The sequence below is a fragment of the Chironomus tepperi genome, unplaced genomic scaffold (genome assembly GCF_022539635.2).
Source record: "Chironomus tepperi strain 1889 unplaced genomic scaffold, CSIRO-AGI_Ctep_v1 contig_445, whole genome shotgun sequence".
In the NCBI taxonomy this organism is placed as follows: Eukaryota; Metazoa; Arthropoda; class Insecta; order Diptera; family Chironomidae; genus Chironomus; species Chironomus tepperi.
The window spans coordinates 7,477,300-7,494,859 of NW_027226567.1; the positions used below are offsets into that span (position 1 = coordinate 7,477,300).

Here is a 17,560-nt window from a genome sequence, read left to right on the forward strand (position 1 = left end):
TGTGTGATCTTGGAAAAGGAGGTATAGTAATGTGTGGCAAGTATGAATGCTGCAATTTGGTTTGTTTTTCGAATTGTTGAGCTGTTTTGATGGGAATCGAACCTGAATACTTGTATGAATTGGGTTAAATGGTCAATTGACATCACTTACTTACTTCCTTCGCTGGTTGTACAGATCAGTTGTGATCCATGACCTCCCACAGGAGTCGCTTGTAGCTGGTTCAATCGCTGCCTACCACTTGCCAATTTCCGATACCAAGTGACATCACTCTAGTCTAAAACACCAAATTAAAGTATATTGTAGCTCTGCAAATTGCAAAAATTCAATCAATTAAGACATTTGGTAGCCACTCGGAGTTCGGAGCTCATTACCCGAGCAACACAAATGAAGAAGGTTCCACCAAGGAGCTTTAAAGTCTCTAATAGCTGGCTTCCATTTGGTGTTAATAATGGAAGTTTAGCAGAGCCTTAAAAGCTTCGTGACAGAGCCTTCTTCATTTGTGGCACTCGTGGCACTCGAGTTAAGTCTCCAAATGGATTCCTTTCACTACCTTCTATCGCTCAGCCTACAAATGACTCATTAGCATTCAAAAACTCATCATAAATTTCCCCAAATCATCGATATTCTAGTCATCATACCTCATCATCATCATGAATTAATTCGAAACTCATCAGCACAAAATTCTCACACTAAACCCCTCATTTATGAATAATATTCAAACAATTACAATGAGTAAAAGGAAAATTTGCTTAAACTCATTTACTTGATCATTACCGCATACAATTATCGAGATTAGCTCAAATTAACAATCAAAATGTGTAATTTAAACTCGATTCTCTCTTCGCTTAATTACAATTTGCATTACTATTATTGTTATTATTTACGAAAAAAATTAATAGACATATAAAGTAGATTGAAATTAATTGCTTTTGCGTGAACATCTTTTGTGCATTGAATGTGTGATCAGATTTGTTGAAGATCTGTTTCTTTCCCCTCTCACTTGCTTTGCTGTATTTTGCACTCAAACCTGAATGAAAAGAATTAAATTAAATTTGTTAAAAAATAAAAAATTACGAGCAAGGTCATCGCACAGCAAACCGCAAATGGTGGTGATGATGATGATAATTTTGCGTACTTTTTGGCGGTTGTATGTAGCATAAAATACAGATTTTTATACTTTTTAAGACAGAGATTGGAATGCGCCACGAATATGAAAATTGGATTTTAATAGAATTGTGAATAGCTTCAAGACATTCACATGTAATAAAATGAAATGCTTCTAGCGTTTTGTGTTCTGTTGGGGATTGGGTGTGAGGAATTGGGTGCTTCTTTGTGCATTTGAAGATGGAATTATTTTTTTTTGTGTTAAAGGAATGTCTAGACTTTTGGGTTTAAAGTATCTTGTTATAATTCCATTTGATTTGGGAATTTGAGGGTGTTAATCCTTTGTTTGAGTACTTTATATTTAGAACGGATGGATATGACCCACTTTATCAATTTTTGGTGAGATTCGAACTCACATTCTTACAAGATAGAGCTTCAGTTATTTATCATTTAGCTGCTTAATGACTCGACAGTGGCTCTAGCTTCATACTGACAAATTTGTCTATTTATGACTGGATGTTCCAGAATTCAGCCTGATTCAAGGTCTGCTTCAACTTGTGCTATTCTATTTACTATTTGGAGTCCTGAATCTGACACATGCATTAGTTTGGTTTAGCAGTACTCTATGTATTTTGCATAGTTAGCAGTTAGTTGTTCTACCTGAGTGACACAGAGCAGATACAACAACTGTAAGCAATCTAAACTAATCCACTTGATCTAAGAACTCTGTTTGACTTCCAAATGGCTGAGACTTGTGTCGCCTAATCCATTTTGTTCAAATCAGTTCTAGTTACTTTTAGATTGAGGCTATTTTAAGGTATTATGGCATTTCGTCAGAAGCAATTCACAATTCACATCTCCAACATCCAATTTGAATCTCTCCATCTCTAAAATTTCCTCCAAAAAAAATTCAGAACCTAGCCCTCATCCACAAGTTTAATGAATATTCAGCCCATAAAAATCTCTTCCAAGCCACAATCCTCATAAAATTTGCATCTATACGGTAGACATCTAACAACTTTCAAACAATTTTTTATATATACACACATTTTACATTCATCAGCGGCCGGAGATTGCAAATATAAAAATAAAAATAATATAAAAAAAATTGAATTGAGCATAAAAAAGATGGAAATTAATAATAATAAAATAAATGTATAGGCAGCAGTAAGATAGGAAAATGCTTTAAACTTGAAAGACTCGCATAATGCGTTCGTCAACCGCTAATGCGATATTCAAAGACATTTGGATGAATTGGAAGTGAAAGATTTCTCTTGCATAGCAGAAGTGAAATAAAAATGATCGTAAAACGGATCTGATTAATGATCTGCCCCTGTCCGACCTTGCATTAGATAGTTGCTTTATATTTTATCGCTTTAAATTCTTTAACATTTGCGATAAAAATTCAAATTACTTAGTAGATAACTTGATATGAGTGTGATACGCGCTCTTGACACGCTCTCGAATTTATAAGTATGATGTATGCACATATGATTAATTGCTGTTAAGATATGCCTTGATGTGATTGATGAATGCGCATTTTTATCGTGATTGCAGGTGAAATTTTTTGTTTTGGCTCTTTTGCAATTTTTTTATTTTTCGATCATTTTGCAGTGAATGATGAAATTGATGTTGAAGATGATTAGAATGTTATGTAAGTTGGTCATATGGAGGCGAATTTGCGAGGCCTTGAAATAAGTCTTTATGACTGATTGGGTTGAATACTAGAATGTTCGAAAATGAGTTACTGTTGAGGGTTCGAATCCTTCATATGTATATTCGCCTACTAGGCCTTGAAATAAGTCATTGTGGTTGATTGATTGGGTTAAGTAATACAATATTCATGCTGTTGAGGGTTCGAATCTCATTCCAGAGAATGAGCTTGCTGGGCTACATAATTGTAGCTTGCTATTCTAAATGAGCATGTCCGGAAAGTACACGGCCATTTAAATGACCGAAAAGCGGATCCTTAGCTGACTTGACTCTGACTTGAAGCCGGATTTCATATTATCTGATCTGTGGTCATAGTCTTGATGGTTTGGGACTGCAATTTCAGCGATTTCTACTCCTTGTGCCTTCTAAGTTGCTAATTAGTATTTTTGAGCATGTAATATTCTGATTCGGTTCAAATTTGTCACCATATCGGAGTGACGTTGACCTGATACCTGTCTGGTGCCGGTTAGGGATCGATTATCTGACTTGTGATATTCGGGTATGCATGCTAGTGTATGGATAGCATTCCAACCCTCAATATCTTATTGACTGTTACAATTTTACATCTCAATAAATCTTTCTATCTTCGCTCGTGTCACATTCGTAGTCATAACGTCACTATTAAGTCTTATGATGAGAAAATAGCAATAAATATCTCAAAAAAAACCTTCTAAAATCTAAAGCTTGTCGACAATTTCGCAATATTTTTTTCCCATTTTATTTGATGATTTTATTATCGACTAGGCTATAATCATCATTATAGCATCAAATCCGTTCGATAAATTTAGTCATCAAATCAATCTATACAATAGAATTAAAGCTCCGTTCATTCACATCGCAGCTTGATTGAAATCATCATCAATTCTCGATTTTAGAATCACGTTACAAACAAAACAGACAAAATGCAAATTACAGCATCATTTTCTCTGGCAAATTCGCTTATAATCTCAGCATATACGTATTATAAACAGTTTTATGTAAATAAGAAGAAATGAATGCAAATTGCCATATGGCAATGTGCTTAATATAAAACTAGTCTATTGAGAGTGAAAACCGCATTGGATATACTTTATTACATATGCATAAAAATTGTTGTTTAGTCTCAAAGCATGTGCTTACTAATCTCATAATACTTAAAGTCTTTTTTTGACCACAAAAATAAAGAATTCTGTCGTGCATGACAATTGACTTTATCATGTTTGTTGTCTTTACATTAAACTTCATATTGCGTACCTCAACGGCCTATTCTCTATTATCTATCCCGTGTGGCTGTTTTACTTTATATCAACAACCATTATCATTTTTTTGTGTATTTACTGTTTGTATTCTCATCAATTATTAGTCACAACAGATGACATATTGCTGGGTAAAAATACATTTATGACCTCACAAGAAACTTTCCATTACTCTTCCGCCTATAACGTTTTGATGTACATTTTCACCTTATGACAAATTAATTGTTGAGCACAGAAAAACCATTTATCAAATTTGATAATGAATTATCGCGATTGTTTAAATCTACTTGGCGGGTTTTTGGGGATTGGTGTTTGATTGCGAAATTCTATTTTGTCATGTGATGTTTTTGATGGTAAAAAGGGTTAATTGATGACGATCTGACGAAGTTTGTGCTAATTTTGGTAGTCATTGAGTCTAATAGGGTTTGAATTAGAGAGAAAATTAGCTTTAATCAAGCCTGAATAGCACATGTTGGTTAGTTGATCCAAATTCCGGAACTAGACTGGTGTAATTCTGACATGGTGCCGGATTTAAGCCGGATATGGCACAAAGTTGAAGAAGCATTTGTCTGACTCTGATTTTGGATCGATTAACCCAGTGTTTTTCAAACTGCGTCTCGCGGCACATTAGTTTGTCATCGTTATTCTTGTAAATGCCATGAATCGTAAGCCGTAACCTATTTTGGTTGAACCTTGTCACCAAGGCGAGCTATCGATTGGGACAACACTGTATTAACCGATAAGAGCTATTCGGGTATGCTCTATAGGTTCTGCTTGACCGTGAACATACCCAAAAAGCACACGACGTAGAAATGGCTGAAAATCCAACGTGACTGGCCAGCGTGACTCTGACCTGAGGCCAAATTCGACAAAATCCAGTCTCAATCCAGAGTCAAGTCACCTGGAGACCTGATTATTAACCATTTCTTCGTCATGTGCTTTCCTGGATAGGTTTTTGTTAAAATACATCCAATAACAACTCTGAATACAAATCAAAGAATCCTTTGTCATTAAACACAAAACCCACAAATGCGCCATATCCACCGAAATTCCACTTAATCCAATAGCATTTATTTCCTTATCACACTTCATGTTCATTAGACTATTATTAATGAAATATGGAAGTAAACAGTAGAGAATATTGTTATACAAAGACAGTTGAGGTATTATAAAAAAAAATAATAAAAATTGCGACTGTGCGGAATTGCTATCAATAATGATAAATGATAAGAGCACAGCTAGCTATATAGCAATAAATTAGCTATTTTATGATATACTCCAACCTTATTACTATCATTGTGATTTTAACTACATTATATTATTAATGCCCTATATTCAACAGGAACAACAGCAGCAACAACAACAGCCGAAACAGCATAAGTTAAAAGGCAACAGTTTGACAGATAACAGCAATAGTCTTTTCACCTATAAAATGGGCGTCGACGATGAAACGACAGAAAGTCAAAATTCCAAGTCATCGAGTGCTAACAACAGCATTGAAAGACATAACAATAACAATAATGGTACAGACTTGAAGCGCTATTTAAAGAATTTCATGCTATTTTCAAATCTGGAAATAGAAAGTGAAAAGAAATGTCGTGACGAGCATCTATCAAAAATCGTGAAGGCGTTAATGTTATTTGAAAAGAAATTACGAAAAGAACAGGAAGTTATACAGCAGCAATTATGTGAGAAAGATAAAGTTATCAATCGACAAATGCATACAATATCAAATATGAAGGTGAAGCTTGGTGTTGACAATGATGATGATACAATTGGTAACAATGAGACGGCTGAGTTTTGTCCGATGTGCAGGAAAAAATATTATTTGAGGGCAACAAAAAGTATGGCAACACAAACAACAAATATTAATGGATTTTCAAACAACATCAGTGATGGTGAGTTGGAACTACTTTTTATTATTTTACAGAAAAAAAAATGAAATATTATTAGAATAATTTTTAATTCCTTATAAGAGGATTACTTAGAGTTGGAAACAAAGTTGGTCTTTTTTTTCTTTACATCCATAACCGGATGTTCTGATACATTGTTGATGATTGTTTTATTTCAATGAATTATAGTGAATTGAATTGTGGCTGATTTTCTTAGAAGATGAGAATTCTGGACAATGTTTTAGGATTTTTGTGATCTTATTATTAAGACTTATTTCCGTAGATTTACATATTGAAAATATCATTCTGGGATTGTCTTTCTAAATATAGTTATTTTATCGGACTAGATTAGGCATTTTAAGCAAGAGATCTGACGAATCCTCTCTCGTTAAACTATCAATAGCCATGAAACGCACTTAAACGCACAGCTATGGACCTTAAGGTCTAAAAAGCTAATGTTTATTTTTTTTTAGATTTGGCATAGTTTAAACGATAATAGATTCAAATGAACATCTATAGTCTAAGAATCCAAGGGTCAGACAATCCAAAAATCCAGTACTGTACTTATTGTATTTATATGAAAGTTCAATAAACAGAGTACTGGACATACTGTATTTACTATACTTTGAAGTGTCTGATCCTGGTAAGAATCAGAGATGGAGCTAGAAATTTCTCCTCAATCTTCTAGAATTTTCTTCGTAGCTTCCATTAAGTGATGTTGTTAATATATCAAAATAATTTAGACCTTCCCATATCTTATCTATAACTACACAGTGAATGCATTTCAAGGCCAATTATAGTATAAAGTAGTATCGTCCAAACTGTGTGACTCAGTACACTGATCTGCCATCGACAAACACAAGGTCAAGATATTTACCCAAATTGAAAATTTGGTGTGAATATGACTGAGAAAGCTACAAAATTTTCAATTCTGAGTTTCGAACCCATGAATACTGTGGTCATGTGCAATAAATAAATGCCTAGCCACTAAATCACAATTCTACCGAGCTATTCTCGAATGAATAATTTGACATAATTACACATTTCACATGCAACCATGTTTCTATGTGGAGCTTAGGTTACAGCAAAAGTCTTTCCGTCTGACTCTGTTGCTGGTTCTGTTATCTAGTTTGTACAAATTCTCTGTCTAAACTTTGATCTGACATTCCATCATCACTGTCTGAAGCGTCATGTAGCTTTAGGAGCTCCTGGTCGCCGTTTCCCTTATGGATTCTATCCAAAGACTGCATAATTACTAAATGCTCCAGAGCAAGTGTCATTAGTCGATTGAGGATCTTGCTATTGCCTAGACATTATGTCAAGTTGTCTACCTAGAATGCTAGTATGGCAAATACACAAAAGATCTAAATGTCTTCAAAAACAGTGCGAATTTCATTTTGACAGAACAATTTCGACACCACAAATCATGGAATATGAGTAAATAGCTGCCATTAACTGACCATTAACATCATTTTCTGATAATCTCAACTCTGTGTAGTCATTGCAAAATCCGATAGCTAGATCAATCTACTTTTAATTAAACTAAAGGAAGTTCCATTAAGTTCCTCGTTTGTCATAATTGTGTAAACGAGTATAAAACAGCAAAAAAAAAAAAAAAATTAGCAATTAATTTCAAACAAATAAGGAATGACTTTGCTTGTGCTTTATTGGTAGAATTAAATGCTCAACACAAGAATTTATACATCAACGCTTATTGTTAATTGCGGTTTCTATTTGATTAAAAAATTGTAGTCGATAAAAGTTTACGAAAATAAATGCATTTAAAGTCTTTTTTTTGTGTGGTAATTTATCAAGTTTATGGCAACTTTTCAAGGCTGTAAATTTTCACACCGAAAAGAGTAAATTCGCGATAATTGTGTAATGTACTTTAAATCTTATCACAAAATTGTGATAAGCGGACGTGGTGAAATATGAGAATGAGGTTTACACTTTTAATATAAAAAATGAGTCAAGCTTCTGAGTGCTTAATGCAGTGGTGGGGAACCTTTTGTTTCTTGTAGGATATCTTGATGGTTATTTATGGTTATGCTTGACTGAATTTGCATACGGCATATGGTTCATGGCATTTTGGAAGAACACTTGCGTGCCGCATCACACAGGTTGCCCACCACTGTCCAAAGTGCTTAATAGGACTTAATAAATTTTAACAAGCTTCAAGTTAGCTTCAAAGTCAACACTGTCTGCCGCGACACAAAGGCTGTCCACAACTGCCCAAAGTGCTTAATAGGACTTAATAAATTTTAACAAGCTTCAAATTGCCTGAAACTCAACACTGTCTGCGGTTCATGGCATTTCCAACAATTTATAATGACAAACTAGCGTACCGCATCACACAGGTCGCCCACAACTGCCCAAAGTGCTTAATAGGACTTAATAAAGTTTAACAAGCTTCAAATTGGCTCGAAGTCAACACTGTCTGCGGGTCATGGCATTTCCAACAATTTATGATGACACACTAGTGTGCCGCAACACACAGGTTGCCCACTACTGTCCAAAGTGCTCAATAGGACTTAATAAATTTTAACAAGCTTCAAGTTGCCCCAAAGTCATGGTGAAATGAAGTAAAAATCACACCTCATTTATATCCATTCAAATAAGCTTTATCATAGTCAAACAGCGCTGCAGAATGCTTTCCAGCGGTTTGCCTGAATTAACAGACAAACAAGAAAATCTAATAATTTTTGCATTATGTTAAAAATCGCACACACAAAAACTTTTTTAATTGCCATTAAAACGATCAACAATAACAATTTAATCCACACAAAAAATTAAGAGATATTTACAGAGCTGCTGAATATATTTTTTCAACAATGAAAATGAATTAAAATGTAAATCGTTTAATTGACATAAAAAAATCTGTGCATATATACTTTTTCTTCTGTTGGTTTTTATTTCTTCTGATTTATAGCATATGGCATTCCATTTTATCATATTGTAGCTCTCGATGATTGAATTAATGTCATCATGTGCACACTAATTCATTCATATTTTCTCTTTTTTTTGTTGGATATTTATGAGTTTCACTGTCCATCTCTGTCTGTCTGTGTCAATTGTGTTGACTTATCTCAAGCAAATTATTATGCTATGGATTATAGTGTTTTGCTGGAAGTTATTGCTGGTCAGGGATAAATTATTTTCTGAAATACAGAATGGACATATTAAAATTATCAGCATGATTTTGATGATTATAAAATTTTAGGGATCCTAAAATTGAGGATAAAAGGAATCAAGTCCAATAAAGACAATTGAAAATGTGGGTTGCGGTAGTTGAAGTGAATCGATGCCTCATTCTTTGAGACATAATTATAGCACACTGGTCAAGCAATTCCTCTCTGGATTAAAGACAGTAATGCCGACTTAGAAGTAGTGCAGACCCCATTACTCGGAAATCACATGCCAAACAAACTACCAGAGATCGAAGTCGCTTAATTTCCGCTTAGCTAAGCTGATTTTTAGCCGTCGCCGACTAAAAAATCAACGGCTTTGATCTCTGCGAACTACCAAATCCGGCCAAATACAGCATCAAGAAGACTTGACCCTGGCCTTAGACCGGATTTCATCTTATCTGGCCTCCAATCAAAGCAAAATTGGCCAAATGCTGGCTTTTCGGCTATTTTTACTTATTTCTGTCTTTTGGATCATTAACTGTTGATCTAGGTTTGAACTGACTAGAATCAAATACCCTTGAAAGCACAAATGAGTTAAGTTAATCGATCAAAAATCCGGGTCTTGGCCGACTGGACTCTGAATTAATGCTGGATCTGGTTTAGATCTGTCACCAGGTCAAATTGACTTCAGCATAATGTCGAATTTTTTATCGATTAACTGACTTGTGCTGTTCGGGTATAGATGAACATTAAGATTAAAGATTTATTAGCAGTTAAATTATACTTACTTACTTTTACTTCCTTGGCTGGGACGCACGAGGGCCCAGTGCCACGCGTAGGAAATATCTGAAGACAGCTCAATCCTTCTAAACCTTCTGTCAGTTCGGGATATTAAGGACTTTAATTTTAATTTATACGACATTAAAAACCAGAACTAGTGGTCGACCCGAATTTTGCATGAAATCTTGGTCTTAAGTCGACTCAACTCCAAAGATGAGTCAACGTTAAGTTCGGGTAAAAACTGATCCTGGATCGACCATTCTTACCTTCACTACTAAATTCCCAAAACCCCTACGTAATTTAAGCGATTTTCATACAATTTTAAACTTCAATCTCATGACCGTTTCCCGGTCATCAAAATCTTACAATCTTCAATTTTATGAATCCCCTAGTCGATAAGCATCCTATTAATTAGCAGTGCTCACACATGATAGTAAAAACACATAAAATTATTTTATATGACAATTTGCGAGTCGAAAATATGTAAATTTTGTCGTAAAAAAATTTAATTGCCTTATAAGAACTGTTTATTGTGTCTGTTGGGTATCCAAAAATGACCCCGGAAAGGTTTCCCTTGGAGTGGAAAGTAGACGAACTTTCAATGATCATTTGCATATGTTTTTTTATGCTTAAAATGTAAATGCGCATCAACCGCACATAGTCATAAATTCTCAAAAACCAATAAATCCGTTTTTATTTGTGTACCAATTCTGTGCCTCCTCTTATGCTTTTTATTGGCCATAAATATTATTTTTTTTTTATATATTCGCAATAACTAACAACAATTTTCTTTTTTAAAATCATATTTCATTTTAGATTATTCATCTATACAAAGTATAGAATACATGTCATCAAGTGAGGAACAAGAAGTGCTACTTAGTCCAAATCCATTTTCAACAGCACGTCGTAGTAAAAAGTATACGAGTAAAAAATCATATAAAGGTTATTTACAATCTCGCCCACATAGTGGTAGTGTTGACAGTAATAGAAATAAGAGCATAAATTTAAATGCAAATGCATTGTCACAATCAAAAGACTTTCCCAGCAGTAACAACAGCAACGATAAAAATAATAATACAATAGGTGCACGTGGTGCAAGCAATGAGCATATAAATGGAATTAGTAAAAGTTCAATATGTGGAGGTGGTGCAAAATTTTCACTAATTATGAATGATATTCATGGTATAAAACAACAAAAGCAGCATGTAGAGGATACACATTCATTGAAAATAAATCGTATGCATGGTATAAGTCTAACAACATTAAATGTTACAGCTAATGATGGTAAAGAGAAAGAAATATTGTCAATATCACCGCATAATAATGATAATGTAAGCTCAATTGATGCTGATAGTCATGATGATGCAATTAAAGTGACAGTCACTGATGATAAAAATGAATTTAATGATAATAATAATAATAATAATAATAATAATGGCAACCATCATAATCATACAATAATGAGTGATGGAAATGCAACAATAACGAGAAAATATTGTGATGAGGGATTGGAAGTTAAACAAAAGATAGTAACACGCGATGACTGGTACATAAGTGATATAGATGAGAATGATATCATTGGTACACCAAAATCACCATATGGTAATATATCAACGGGTGTCTCAAACAGTGTCCTCGAATGTGTTAATCAAATTCTATTACAACAATCTATGGATGAATATATTGAGTCACAACCCGATAATAAGCCAAAAGAGTCAACAAAAGAATCGCAAAATAGCAGCATAACATCAACAAATAATGTTGCACCAACGCGATCACATAAGCGTGTTCATTTCTCAACGAAAAATAGTATGGTTCAAATAAAGTCACTTCCGCGACATCAACATCATCATTCATTACCATCGGACATAAATTCTGATGATGATGTATTAAATTCAACATATGAGAATCAAAGTACATACAGCAATGAATATGAATTGATTGGATCATCACGAACATATGTCGATATGGATGCAAAGAGTACAATTGATAACTTTAAGCCAACGCTTCCACCAAAACCAAGTAATCTTATGAAACTGCAACAAATTGCAAAGCAACGTGCATTCGTTCAGGATCAAATTTATACAAAAAAATCCAATTCCGATTATGAGCTTAATGAATCGGAACCGGATTATGCATCAATATCTGAAATACAAGATACAATTAAAAGTGTCAAAGTTGTTACAGCTGAGATACATAATGATGCTGATAATTTAGTTGATAATGAATATTCAGAAATTAAAGAAGTTCCTACACCCACACCTGAATGTGTCAATGACGATGATTCGTTTGCCGATGTACCAAAATTACCGAACGTTTATTCAATAATACCCGGCATCGAGACGCCCACATCACCAACAACAAAGAAAGAATCATCACCAAGTAACAATAATAAATGCATTGGACATGACAATTACATCACAAAGTCACCAATGAAGAAGAAAATTCCAATTGGAAGTTTCGTTAACGTTAAGAAAGAAAAGGAAAAGTCAAAGATCATAACGGAGATGAATAATGCAACAAATAATAAAAAGCAACAACAACAACCACCGCCAGTGCCAATGAAACATCAACAAACAATTAAAATTATTGATGAGGAAATCCAACAAGAATTTGATTGGTATAATCTAGATGCTGAATATACAAAGACTGATATTGTCATAACACCACAAATTGAGAATATCAAAGAGATGTATCAATTTGATGACGAGAATATTGTAAATAGTGATGATGCTGTCGTTAAAGTTGAATATAATCTTGAAGATTTTGAGTACGAGACAGTACCATCATCAGAATGTAGCATTAATGGAATTGAAATTGAGACAAATAATAATAATTTTACAACAGTTATTAAAATTAATGAAACATCATCAGTCTCATCCTCACAATCCACAACATCATCATCATCATCATCCGCATCATCAACATCATCAACCTGTGAAATTCATAAAACATCACCAGTGAAGTCAACGACAACAAATCTAATGGAATTGGCTGAAACACCAAAAGTTGATTTTAAGAAAAATAATAAAATACGATATGAGAAATTTTTAAAAGAGTCTGGCTTGATATCGAAGCCCATTTTGATGTCTAAAAAGAAATTTTATGCTGAAGGTTCATTTGTGTAAAGTGCCTCTTTATTTTCTTTTACATTTTAACTTCTTCTCTTCTTTATATTTTTTTATTTTTCGCCTCTGACAGATAAGAGGTTTATGCTTAATGAACGACTAACGAAGGCGTTTCGAGTTGAAAATGTGAAAAAAAGCATTTTTTTATATTTCGTTTGATTATTTTCCTGTTTTTTAACTGATGTATTTCAAGATTTGAGAGGAAAATTAGAAGGTTTTCTGGGAAGGCATAGAGGGATGTTGACTAGTAGCGTCCATTGCTCTAACATACAAGCATATGCTTAAAGAGCACTTTACAGTACAAATGAGTACGTGTAATAGACATAGGCAGAACGCGCCCAAGGAATTTGGTAACTCCAATATTTAACATTAGAGAACTGCTGTATTGGAATTACCTATTTCCTAGGAAGCGTTCTGCCTGTGTCTGCTACACACGCTAACTAGGTATCGTAAGATGGCCATTAAACATATGCTTGTATTCTAGGGTTGATACAGGATTTTTGATTATGAGCTTTATTGTGGGATGAAGTGGGTCGATGGCTTAGTGGTTTAGTTATTTGGGACCTCTTAACTGTAATGACTTGCAAGGTAAAGAGTTCAAAACTCATTGGAATCAACTTCCAAGTGCACAAAAATACGTTAGAACTAGTTGATGGCAACTTAATGTCCAGTTGATATCTGGTTTTAACGTATTTTTTCTAATTGGGAACTGATAATTTTTCAATCAAATTTCTGAGAATATGTTCTATATTCTACAGTAGGGTAGTTAACAACAGAACCTGGTATGTTTTGGAAATGTATATAGTATGTGCCACTTGTAGAATTAGGTGAATATATGTGGAAAATGTGTGAACTATCACACATATCCACAAATTTTCCCTTGTGTACTGTGAACTATATATGTGGAATATAATATATTCTGTGAAACAGTATGTAACTCTGACTGTTGGTTGAATATCCTATATAGATAATTAAGGGGTTCTAATTGAGTGGAGGAAGTGCTGAGCAACATAATTATTACATATTGTACCAAAAGTGAAGGTCATACTGGGGCTTGTTTTTCAAGTTGTGTTATCAATGCGGTGCAGGACGGCTAGTACCAAAATAGAGGTGCATTCATATAGAATTCAAAACAGTGAACTTACAGTTCCTACAGTCAAATTGCTCAATATATGACTAGTACACAATACTGGTTCAGGGGTAATAACCCGTTTGACATCCAAATTTCTTTAATTTATTAGGTCTTCTTGAGCAAAAAAATCAAGAAACCCTCTAAAGTATTTGGGAACTTCCCTACCCTTATACAGCTCCTATTGGGAACTCCCCACTTCCTTTTCCGGAATCTTCTATCCGGAAAAATACCGGACGTCAAATTCAAATGACCCGTAGAAAACTGTTTATTCAAGATGCAAAAAATAACTGTTGTGCCACCAGATACATTTCCCTCAAAAAAGCACATAATCCACTCAATCTCAATTAGCAAGCTAAGCAATATTTTGACATAAATTACCCATTAAATTTATTATTTAAAAATAGAATTTTATTGAGAAATTGCAAACAAATTTTCGACGACTGCTCAAAGCGAGAAGGTCGAATTAGCGATGCAATTTCACATTTATGTTAAATAATTGACAGCAAAAAACGAGGAGAAATTTTCACTTCAAGCATTTTAAGCCTAAAAAAATTTCCGTTAAATATTGCAAGTTGTGACCGATGGCTGCATAAGCAACAAAATATGAGATTACAAATTTTTTTATATGGTGTGAAATTGAAAGAAGTTAATTTTTTTTTGAATAGTCATGAATTTGCGTCCAACAAATCACAAACTTAATTTACAGAAGAAGTCATAAAAAAATTTATTGACACAACAAATCATGAAGAAATTATTCATAGGAATCGTAAACATTTTAGGTATTTCATGAATATTCAAATTTTTTTAAGAATTTATTCAAAGACCTTTCGGATAATTAATTTTCTTCCATAAAAATAATGATTATGGATGATTATTAAAATCCTTCCTAAATTTTTATTAATGAAGGAATGGAAAGGATGGAAATTTTTCTAGACCTTTTTGGAGTTAGGGGTGAAGTATTGGGTTATGTATATGTGTTTAGATTTATTGTGGGCTTCTTTCTTGAGATATTCTCTATATTGAGCTGCTGTGTTGTAGGAATTGCTCTATTTTATGATGTTCTATGCAGCTTTGGAGCTAGAATTTTCTCTAACAATGCTGTTGCTTACTTTGTAGAGCTGAGTATTCTGGTTTATTTAAATAGCCAATCTGACTTGAGAATACAGTCGTATTTTTGGGTATAAACTAGTTAGGAAGGGAAAAGAGCTTATTTATTGAGCAGAATCTAGTGAAGCTAGGGAACGGGAACAGATTAGGAGCATGCACTCGATTTTTCTTTTTGAAGCTCAGACTCAATAGTTAATGGCTTATTAGGAAGGGTATACTTCAATCAATCTAGAAAATAAAGCTTATTTAGCTATAATAGATAATTCCAGAAAGTGCAAGATGGCCAAAAATCCGGCCCCAGGCCAACGTGACCCTAGCTTTTAGCTAAATTCGATGAAATCTAGCGATGTGCTGTGGAAATCGCAGAAAACTCCAGATTTCATCGAATCAGATTTGAAGCTTAAATCATGTTAACCTGGAGCTGAATTATTGGCCATTTCCATGTCTTGTACTTTACAGTTATATAGCCGGTCTCTAGAGTCAAAATTTTTAATGCTAGATAGTTTGTACTATGGTACTTTAGGTACCGGTTCCAAAGGTTGTTCAATTTATTTAACATTTGAAATTTATTACTTTTAACGATTCTATTCTATTTGAACTCGCAACTAAGGCTTTCAATCCTAAGATTAAATTGTATGTAAATAATCTAGGAGTTAGCTCCAACTAAAATGAATCGAAGTTTTAAAACTGTAATTAAAATTCCTAGCAGGCACAAAGATCGGTTTTAAGTACCTTATTGGTCTTTCTGGACCATGAAAGCATCTCTTTGCCTGTTAGGGAATCTTTTGACAGTTTTACTATACACTCACAGTTTTTTAGTCACCTCCATTTCTCCTCACTCGAAAATTCTTCTAAATTTTAACTCAAAATTTAAAACGAATTAAAAATTCAACGAAACGAAACGAAAATTTTTTCAATGGAATTTTTGCAAAACAAAAAATAAAAATTCTATTAAGATGAAAATTCCTCTTACAAACACTTGACCCAAAAACCAAAACCCCCATCATTCACACAGCATACAACATCATTTGAAGGCTCATTCTCATTTAATATTTTAGAAAAGGGACTAATTTATGGAAGATGCTAAATGCTAATTAATTTTCGTTAACTTATATACCCCCTTAATGATGAGCTAATTGCAATCTCTGTTTTTATTTTCTACGATATTTCGCGCGTCAACGAAAAGGCAAAAAAAAAAGTGTATATAAGGCAGAGCGTGGGAAACAATGCAATATATATAAAGTATGAAGAATCATAAAAATATTTTACTATGCCATTAAAAATTCCCCATTAAAGAATCCCCCCACGAAAGAATTGAGTTGAGCTTTGCAGGCTCTACATGCTGATGATATATAAATATTTTGTCCCTGATGCCCCCTTACATAATAATACTATTACATTAATGCTTGTATAAAATAAATTTATATAGAGTATATTTTACGCGAAAAAAAAATGTAAATTAATGAAAAAGATATGAATATTTATTATTTTATGACGAACAAAAAATAAAGAAAAATTTATTTTGCTGAAGAAATACTTAAAAATATTGCGTTTATTTTTCAATTATATCCCAATTTACAGAGTGACACAAGTGAAGAAGGCTCCAATACCAAGCTTTTAAGGCTTTAATTTTTCTTTTATTGACACTAAACGGAAGTAGATTTTATTAGGCAGCCAGATAGTCATATAGAAGTTAAATGAAGCCCCTTCTATCAGACAGTTATATAAAAGCCACATGGAGGTACCTCTGGTAAGCAGCCATATAGAAGTCAAGACTCTCCTAATAGGTAGATTTAGAAACCATCATAGACGACTCTACTTAGCAGCCTTACAAATGCGTCTCTATTAAGCCACCATACGGAGCGACTCTACTAAGCAGCCATATAGAAGCCATACGGAAGGGTCTCTACTAAGCAGCAATATAGCAGCCACACAGAGGCGCCTCTACTAGGCAGCCTTGAATAATTCATGTGGACGCGCTTCTACAATGCACCCATATAAATGCTGCACTGAGGCACCGACACAAATATACTCAAAGGCGCCCATTCTGAGCTACACGACGACGAAGAAGAAACTCGGTGGCGTTCTATTAAGTTCTATTAAGTTATCAACAAGAAACCACAAGAAAGCTCTATTTTGCAGTCATATATGTAGATGCCATATGAAGGAGCCTCTCCTAGGCAGACTTTTATAAACAACACTAAGGCGTCTCTATTAGGCAGCCTTATAGAAGTGACATGGAACGCCTACATAAGGAAGCTACATGGCTCCTAGACAGTCATATAGGAGACATACCAAGCCGCCTCTGTTAGACAGCCATACAGAAGCCACACTGAGACAA

The 17,560-nt window shown here is 34.0% G+C and overlaps 1 protein-coding gene across 1 annotated transcript in view; it reads left to right on the plus strand.

Moving 5' to 3' along the window:
* The window catches only part of LOC139097971 (putative uncharacterized protein DDB_G0282129), a 50,925-nt gene extending 34,180 nt beyond the window's left edge, over window positions 1–16,745 (plus strand). The window contains exons 3-4 of the mRNA XM_070650028.1: window positions 5,395–5,950; window positions 10,669–16,745. Coding sequence (XP_070506129.1) covers window positions 5,395–5,950; window positions 10,669–12,980 — 2,868 coding nt within the window. The 3' untranslated portion in view covers window positions 12,981–16,745. The remainder of the gene's footprint in view (window positions 1–5,394; window positions 5,951–10,668) is intronic.
* The last annotated feature ends 815 nt before the right edge of the window (window positions 16,746–17,560 follow it).